Source organism: Danio rerio, chromosome 17 (assembly GCF_052040795.2).
Source record: "Danio rerio strain M-AB ecotype USA chromosome 17, GRCz13ab, whole genome shotgun sequence".
Taxonomy (NCBI): Eukaryota; Metazoa; Chordata; class Actinopteri; order Cypriniformes; family Danionidae; genus Danio; species Danio rerio.
The window spans coordinates 46133538-46143285 of NC_141037.1; the positions used below are offsets into that span (position 1 = coordinate 46133538).

The 9748-nt window shown below is 41.1% G+C and overlaps 1 protein-coding gene across 1 annotated transcript; it reads right to left on the reverse strand.

The window, feature by feature from the left end:
* Positions 1-2065: 2065 nt before the first annotated feature.
* LOC147840036 (uncharacterized) lies at positions 2066-9035 on the reverse strand. The gene is made up of 2 exons (XM_087290984.1): positions 8939-9035; positions 2066-8723 (listed from the first exon to the last, which is right to left on the reverse strand). Exon 2 carries the CDS (start codon positions 4749-4751, stop codon positions 2652-2654), a length of 2100 nt encoding a protein of 699 aa, XP_087147110.1. The 5' UTR covers positions 4752-8723; positions 8939-9035; the 3' UTR covers positions 2066-2651.
* Between the last annotated feature and the right edge of the window lie 713 nt (positions 9036-9748).

The window sequence follows — 9748 nt, forward strand, 5'->3', positions numbered from 1 at the left end:
TTACTTGCAACTTGCTTTAACATGTTTAACAGTGCATGAAATGTTGCCTAAAGTTAAAAAGAAAATGCTATTCAGTGGCTGGATCTGTTTTTATCACTTTCTGTATTGGACGTTGAAAATGAGCTTTTCTCAGCCAGTAGAGAGGTCACAATAAGCAGTAATGCAAACTCAGTCAGACACACAGATTTTCACTTGCAACTTGCTTTAACATTTTTAACAGTGCATGAAATGTTGCCTAAAGTTAAAAAGAAAATGCTATTCAGTGGCTGGATCTGTTTTTATCACTTTCTCTATTGGACTTTGAAAATGAGCTTTTCCCAGCCAGCAGAGAGGTCACAATAAGCAGTAATGCAAACTCAGTCAGACACACAGATTTTCACTTGCAACTTGCTTTAACATGTTTAACAGTGCATGAAATGTTGTCTAAAGTTAAAAAGAAAATGCTATTCAGTGGCTGGGTATGTTTTTATCACTTTCTGTATTGGACGTTGAAAATGAGCTTTTCTCAGCCAGCAGAGAGGTCACAATAAGCAGTAATGCAAACTCAGTCAGACACACAGATTTTTACTTGCAACTTGCTTTAACATGTTTAACAGTGCATGAAATGTTGTTTAAAGTTAAAAAAGAAAATGCTACTTAGTGGCTGGATCTGTTTTTATCACTTTCTGTATTGGACGTTGAAAATGAGCTTTTCTCAGCCAGCAGAGAGGTCACAATAAGCAGTAATGCAAACTCAGTCAGACACACAGATTTTCACTTGCAACTTGCTTTAACATGTTTAACAGTGCATGAAATGTTGCCTAAAGTTAAAAAGAAAATGCTATTCAGTGGCTGGATCTGTTTTTATCACTTTCTCTATTGGACATTGAAAATGAGCTTTTCTCAGCCAGCAGAGAGGTCAAAATAAGCAGTAATGCAAACTCAGTCAGACACACAGATTTTCACTTGCAACTTGCTTTAACATGTTTAACAGTGCATGAAATGTTGTCTAAAGTTAAAAAGAAAATGCTATTCGGTGGCTGGATCTGTTTTTATCACTTTCTTTATTGGACGTTGAAAATAAGCTTTTCTCAGCCAGCAGAGAGGTCAAAATAAGCAGTAATGCAAACTCAGTCAGACACACAGATTTTCACTTGCAACTTGCTTTAACATGTTTAACAGTGCATGAAATGTTGTCTAAAGTTAAAAAGAAAATGCTATTCAGTGGCTGGATCTGTTTTTATCACTTTCTGTATTGGACGTTGAAAATGAGCTTTTCTTAGCCAGCAGAGAGGTCAAAATAAGCAGTACTGCAAACTCAGTAAGACACACAGACTTTCACTTGCAACTTGCTTTAACATATTTAACAGTGCATGAAATGTTGCCTAAAGTTAAAAAGAAAATGCTATTCAGTGGCTGGATCTGTTTTTATTACTTTCTGTATTGGATGTTGAAAATAAGCTTTTCTCAGCCAGCAGAGAGGTCAAAATAAGCAGTTATGCAAACTCAGTCAGACACAAAGATTTTTACTTGCAACTTGCTTTAACATGTTTACCAGTGCATGAAATGTTGCCTAAAGTTAAAAAGAAAATGCTATTTAGTGGCTGGATCTGTTTTTATAACTTTCTGTATTGGACGTTGAAAATGAGCTTTTCTCAGCCAGCAGAGAGGTCAAAATAAGCAGTACTGCAAACTCAGTCAGACACACAGACTTTCACTTGCAACTTGCTTTAACATGTTTAACAGTGCATGAAATGTTGCCTAAAGTTAAAAAGAAAATGCTATTCAGTGGCTGGATCTGTTTTTATCACTTTCTGTATTGGACGTTGAAAATGAGCTTTTCACAGCCAGCAGAGAGATCACAATAAGCAGTAATGCAAACTCTTTCAGACACACAGATTTTCACTTGCAACTTGCTTTAACATGTTTAACAGTGCATGAAATGTTGCCTAAAGTTAACAAAAAAATGCTATTCAGTGGCTGGATCTGTTTTTATCACTTTCTCTATTGGACGTTGAAAATGAGCTCTTCCCAGCCAGCAGAGAGGTCACAATAGGCAGTAATGCAAACTCAGTCAGACACACAGTATTCTGCCCTCGTAAAAGAGTTCCCCTTCTTCAACTAGACAGATAGACAACTCCTTCCACTGAGATACTGAACTGAATATGGATTTATTGTGACCACCACTTCAAATGTATGTGGAACAGAGTAAAACTGAAATACAGAGAGAAAACAAACATTACAAAATAAGAATTTGAGAAATATTACTGTACAATCGAATGAAACGCACATACAATATCACTATAATGATGTGGATGCATAAACTGCTGATCTAAAGCAATCTTACTAAGTAAAGTTTAGCATGAAATATGTCCCCAATATTAATTTGTAATGCACACAAAATCCTTATAAAATATTTTGGTACTTACAGACAAAGCTTCTATTAGGAAATACAAAATGAATAGACAGATGAAGGTCTGAGAGACCGTGTGGCTGTCAGCATCGACTGAATGTTTCAAAATGGCTGGTGTTTAGGTGAAAGGTCACTTCTTAATATAATGATAAAATTAACAGAACACTACCACCTAGTGGATCAAAAGGGTATTACACTGGAACCAGCACACTCCCCGTCTGGTGTCTGGAAGACGCCATCAATGATATTCATATTATGTTTACTCAGTCTTTGGAGACAACAGTAAAACAACATTCGATATAGGTCGTAAAAACGTCTTGGACACTCCGTCTTTTACCACCTTGACCTCAACCTTTCTTACTCTCCCGTCTCTCCCAGGAAATGTTTCCATCACAATTCCCATGGGCCAGTCATTCCTCTTAGCATGGCTGTCTTTTAACAGCACAACATCTCCCACTTGTAGATTGGAGCTCTCATTTTGCCATTTTCTGCGGTTTTGTAAGGTGGCAAGATATTCTTTCCTCCAACGATTCCAGAATGTATTGGCCAAGCTCTGAACCTGTCTCCACTGACGAACAAAGAGATCCTTCTCGCCAAATTCTCCTGGCGGAGGAAGAACTGCTGAAGACTTCTGAGTCAGTAGAGTTGCTGGGGTAAGAATTAATGGAGCATCTGGATCCGTAGACACAGGCACTAGTGGACGGTTGTTAACTATAGCTGTGACTTCCGCCATAAAGGTGATCAAAACCTCATGGGATAACTTTGATGGTGCGATTCCTTGTAGCATAGATTGAAGGATGCGTCTTGAGACTCCGATCATACGCTCCCAGCTTCCCCCCATGTGGGATGAGTGGGGAGGATTAAATATCCAAATGCAGCTCTTGTTACTCAGATATTCTTGTACCTTCCTGTCATCTGTAATTGCCTCCATCTTTAGCTCCTTGCACGCTCCAACAAAGTTGGTACCGCAGTCTGACCTCAACTGCTTTGCCGGACCTCGAACAGCAAAGAAACGGCGGAGAGCGTTTATAAAGCTTGAGCTATCCATTGATTCTATGACTTCTATATGTATAGCCCTTGTACTCATACATGTGAACAAGACTGCCCAGCGTTTTGAGTTTGCTTGTCCTCCTCTAGTTCGACGTGAGGTGACCATCCAAGGTCCAAAAATATCCACCCCTACAAAGGAGAATGAAGGGTCTATGCTGAGCCTTTCAGGAGGTAAGTCAGACATTCTTTGAGTTAAAAACTTCCCTCGCAGTCTGCGGCACTTTACACACTGAAAAATCACACTACTGATGCGCCTTTTGCCACCTATGATCCAGAAGCCAGCCTCTCTTAAGGCACCCTCAGTAAAGGCCCGTCCCTGATGTTCAACTTGTTTGTGATAATGTTGAATGAGAAGAGATGTGATGTGACACTGTCCGGGGAGAATTATTGGGCACACTTCATCTCTATCAAGGCTCGCTTGCGAGAGGCGGCCACCGACCCTGAGCAGGCCGAGTTCGTCTACATAAGGTGTTAGATTGCAAAGAGGACTTTGTTTTGGAATGCCCCTGCCTCCCTTAAGGCATTTCAGCTCTTCTGAGTAGCATTCTGCTTGTAAACTATGGATGAGGATGGACTTCGCTCTTTCAAGGTCTTCTACTGAGCAGGGTTTGTCACATATGTGCCAGCCTCTACAAGTGCTTTTATCGTTATCCTTCTGAAAAGAATGAGTTATGTGCACAAGTCTGGCTATTGCCCGAACCAGTGTATGCCAGCTTGAGAATCTCTCAAAGCGTTTGGGATCTAACTCTCTTCTTGAAGTGTGAGTGGCACAGGAAATAACCTGCGAGCGTACTTCAATGTCCAAATCTGGATGTATCATGGCAAAGGGACCTGTGTGAGACGTTTCCTGTGTTGTATTAAACAAGAATCTGGGACCAGTCAACCACATGCTATGGGAAAGATCAGCTGCTGGAACAGATCTTGTGGCTTGGTCAGCAGGGTTTTGATCAGTTGGGACGTATTTCCACTGCTCAGGGTGCATGGACCTCTGAATCCTTTGCACTCTGTTGTGCACATACACATGAAACTTCCTGGATCTATTACAGATGTAACCTAAGACAACCTTGCTGTCTGAATAGAATGTCACAACATCCAGCTTGATGTCAATTTCATCTGCAATAATTTCAGCTATTTCCACAGCCAGAACAGCTGCACACAGTTCAAGTCTAGGGACAGAGATCTCTGGTCGCGGAGCTAGTTTAACCTTGCCAAATATGAATCCAACTTCTACATTACCACTTATACTGGTAATTTTGCTGTATGCGACAGCTGCAATGGCATTTGTGGACGCATCACAGAAGACACACATTTCTCTTCTTTGCGCTTGATGAAGAGAGATGGTGGCATATGTGCGAGGGATTTTGACAAGCTCAAGCTTCTTTAACGAGTCTCTTCAATTCTTCCATTCCTTGAATTTCTCACTTGATAGAGGTGCATCCCAGTCACAAGATTCTGTGGTTAGTTTTCTGAGTAGAAGTCTGCCTTGAATGACAACAGGTGCAGCAAACCCAAATGGGTCGAACAAACTGTTTATCGTTGACAGAACCCCACGTCTGGTGTATGGTCTCATCTGATCTGCAACTTGAAAGATAAACACATCTTCACTCATGTCCCAACTCACTCCAAGACTTCTTTGGACTGATGGGAGTCCAGTATTCAGATCTAGGTTCTTTAACTCCTTTGCAAGATCCTCTGAAGGAAATGCTTTCATAACTTCCACTTTATTAGAAGCAATCTTGTGAAGATGCAGATTAGACTGGCCCAGCATTTCCTGAGTGTCTTTGAGCAGTTTGATGGCTTCCTCTTCTGTGGGGAAGGAGGTAAGGCCATCATCCACATAAAAGTTTCTTTCCACAAAGTACCTTGCCTCAAATCCATAGTCTTGCTCGCCTGTGAGAGCAGCTCTTCTGAGTCCATATATGGCAACTGCTGGAGATGGGCTGTTACCAAAAACATGCACTCGCATGCGATACTCTCACACCTCACTGTTTAAGTCACTGTTGGCATACCAAAGAAAGCGTAGGAAATTACGATGTTCTTTTGCTACCACAAATGAGTGAAACATTTGCTGGATATCAGCCATCACTGCTACTCGTTCTTTCCTGAATCGCAGTAATACCCCCAAAAGGCTATTGTTTGCATTAGGGCCAGTGAGGAGAACATCATTTAGTGACACTCCTTGATGTTGTGCACTGGAGTCGAACACTACTCTTATCTGTCCAGGTTTCTTAGGATGGTACACCCCAAACATGGGCAGATACCAGCACTCTTCATTTTCCTGTAACTGTGGTGCCAACTCTGCATGGCCATTTTCAAAGATTTTGCCCATAAAATCCACAAAGTGCTCCTTTACCTCTGGGTGCTTTCTTAGTTTGCGTGTCAGCAACATAAGACGATTGTTGGCTTGAACCTTATTGTTCGGGAGGCGCTGCCGAGGGCTGCGGAATGGTAGAGGGGCAACCCAGCTATTGGATTCATCCTGATGAATTGATCTTCCATAATCTTCAAGAATGCCAAGTCATCCATGGAGGGAGCTGTTTTTTCATCATTCTTTGTGCAGCGAAAAACTGACTCTCCAATGGAGCATTCTTCAGATACTGATAAGGTTTTCTGCTTGGGGTTCAATGAAGTTTTTGGCTCATTGTGCAGACTGAAATAGTCCTTCACAAACATGCTGTTTGGACAGGGACTCATGTAGCTGGGGCGTCCATTTGCTAAGATGTGAGTCTTAAAAACATCCACTGTAGCAGGTTTGTGGGCTCCGTTTAGGCAGATATCTCCAACTATCACCCACCCAAGGGCCAGCCTCTGGGCAAAGGGAGCATGTAGTGGTCCATTACATTGTTCCTCCACTTTATGTACCTGAATGAGATCTCTCCCGAGCAGAAGCAGAATTTTGGCCTTTGGATCTAGACTTGGAATTTTAGAGGCTACCGATCTTAAATGACTATGGTATTGTGCTGCCTCTGGAGTAGGAATCTCTGATCTGTTGTTTGGGATGAGATTACATTCTATCAGTGATGGAAGAGCAAGAGATGTCTTTCCATCGAAGGATTCTACTATAAATCCATCAGCTCTTCGTCCTTCAGTCTTTGCAATGCCCGCACATGTTCTGAGCATGTAAGGTGCTGTGTTGTCTTCAACTTTAAACATCTCAAAAAAGGCTGATCTCGCCAGAGACCTATTACTCTGATCATCTATGACTGCGTAAACCTTCCTTTTGTTATGAGGCTCACCTTCTGGATATACATTTACCAAGCAGATCTTTGAACATGACTTTCTGCTATTTGGATCCCCACATACTTTTGCACAGGAAGATGTTGCAACTGGGGAAAGAAATTCTTCCTGCTCCCCGCCATAATCTGCTGAAGGTTCTGTATCCTTTTTTTCTAACCAGGGGGCTGGACCATTGTGTAGAGCGGCTATGTGCTTGTCACTGTTGCATTCAGAGCACTGGATTACTGCCTTACAATCCTTTGCCTGGTGGGTAGTCGAGGAACAGCATTTAAAGCAAATGGAGTTCTCTCTGAGGAAAGCTTTCCTGTCCAGCAAGGTCTTCTCCCTGAAACCTCTACACTTTCTGAGGGGATGTGGCTTTTTATGAATAGGACATTGTCTGTTGAGGTTATCATTTGTCCTATTAAATTCATTTCTTTGAGTGGCATTGTCAATTTCTGTTTTGTGGACAGTAACAGGAGCTCTGATTGCCTTTGGATATTTTTCAAATCTGGATAATGACACATTTTGTGTAGTCAGTTTAAAGCTGTGATCATTTCTCATGCGGGCCTCACCACAAATGAAATCACAAAAGAATGAAAAAGGAGGAAAACTAACTCCATACTCCTGTTTGTAACGAGTTCCTTGCAACATCCATTTTTCTTGCAAATTAAATGGCAGTTTCTCTAGGATGGAGCTGATGCCTCTTGAAGTATCCAAGAAGGTCAGGCCTGGCAGATAACCTTCAGCTTTGGCTATCTTTAATTCAAGGAGTAGGTCTCCCAGCTCTCTGAGACGTTGATGATCCTTGTTTGACAGCTTAGGGAAACATTCAAGCTTGTTAAAGAGCGCTGCCTCCATAGCTTCGGCTGAACCATAGCAATCCTCTAGCCGTTTCCAGACCATGCTGAGCCCAACATCAGGATAACTAATATGAACTGACCTAATGCGTCTTGCATGTTCAGTCGATTCTGGACCCAGCCACTGAACAAGTAGGTCTAGTTCCTCACTAGGTTTAAGATCAAGTCCTTCAATAGCATTGCAAAAGCTGGACTTCCATGCCCAATAGTTCTCTGGCTTGTCATTAAATCTTGAAAGCCCACCTGTCAGAAGATCACGTCGAGCTAGAAACTTTGCAAGCTCAAACACTTCTGAGCGAGCATTATAGTGCTCATTGCAATGTGAGTGTGGGGGGCTTGTGAGTGAAGCGTTGTGTCTTGGAGGTAGTGTATCCGGCACTGCTGATTTAAACAATGATGTGTTTGCACCTTCTTTTTTGATCGCTCCAGCCTGAGTGGTAGGGATAAGAGGGGTAGCAGCATTAGTGACAATTTTAATTGCTGACTGTCTTGCTGGCAGACTTTGAAATGAATTATCTTGCTCGATAGGTTGAGGCTGTTGAACATCAACCAGATTAGAAGCTACTGGCTTCTGTTCAGTGGTTTCTGCAAACTCTGGCATGTAACTTTCTTTATATTTTTGCTGGTCTTCAACATATTCTTTAGTTCTTTGCAGAGAATTGTGTGAAGAATGTGGGTCTTGATTATCAGAGAGTTGATCTGTACCCCTTATATCTGCTGCAGCCTCAAACACTGATGCCTCAGCTGCAGCCGCTTCTGCCTCTCTTTCTTGTTGTAGTGCATTTAGTGTAGCCTCCAGACGAGCCTCCTCCACTTTAAGCTGAGCTTGTACTTGAGCTTGCTTTACTTTCACTTCTATCTCTTTTTGTGCATATGTGGCTCTAGTTAGTGCAGCTTCTGCCTTCGCACGGGCCTCCAATGCTGCTGCACTTGCTGCAGACTTGCTTGAGTGTCTTGATGATCGAGTACATGCCGATCTTGTTCTTAGACTATGTTTCTCAGATGAAGACATTCTGAAATGAATGCTGAACTTGATCTTCTATTCATTAATGTGTCGATCAGTATTTGTCTTTTTACTATTCTGCTCTCGTAAAAGAGTTCCCCTTCTTCAACTAGACAGATAGACAACTCCTTCCACTGAGATACTGAACTGAATATGGATTTATTGTGACCACCACTTCAAATGTATGTGGAACAGAGTAAAACTGAAATACAGAGAGAAAACAAACATTACAAAATAAGAATTTGAGAAATATTACTGTACAATCGAATGAAACGCACATACAATATCACTATAATGATGTGGATGCATAAACTGCTGATCTAAAGCAATCTTACTAAGTAAAGTTTAGCATGAAATATGTCCCCAATATTAATTTGTAATGCACACAAAATCCTTATAAAATATTTTGGTACTTACAGACAAAGCTTCTATTAGGAAATACAAAATGAATAGACAGATGAAGGTCTGAGAGACCGTGTGGCTGTCAGCATCGACTGAATGTTTCAAAATGGCTGGTGTTTAGGTGAAAGGTCACTTCTTAAAATAATGATAAAATTAACAGAACACTACCACCTAGTGGATCAAAAGGGTATTACACTGGAACCAGCACACACAGATTTTCACTTGCAACTTGCTTTAACATGTTTAACAGTGCATAAAATGTTGTCTAAAGTTAAAAAGAAAATATATTCAGTGACTGGATCTGTTTTTATCACTTTCTGTATTGGACGTTGAAAATGAGCTTTTCTCAGCCAGCAGAGAGGTCAAAATGAGCAGTAATGCAAACTCAGTCAGACACAGATTTTTACTTGCAACTTGCTTTAACATGTTTAACAGTGCTTGAAATATTGCCTAAAGTTAAAAAGAAAATGCTATTCAGTGGCTGGATCTGTTTTTATCAGTTTCTGTATTGGACGTTGAAAATGAGCTTTTCTCAGCCAGCAGAGAGGTCACAATAAGCAGTAATGCAAACTCAGTCAGACACAAAGATTTTTACTTGCAACTTGCTTTAACATGTTTAACAGTGCATGAAATGTTGCCTAAAGTTAAAAAGAAAATGCTATTTAGTGGCTGGATCTGTTTTTATAACTTTCTGTATTGGACGTTGAAAATGAGCTTTTCTCAGCCAGCAGAGAGGTCACAATAAGCAGTAATGCAAACTCAGTCAGACACACAGATTTTACCTTGCAACTTGCTTTAACATGTTTAACAGTGCATGAAATGTTG

Excerpts from the sequence above, each read along its gene's own strand:
- LOC147840036 (XM_087290984.1), bottom strand. The coding sequence starts at position 4,751 with ATGTGTGTCTTCTGTGATGCGTCCACAAATGCCATTGCAGCTGTCGCA.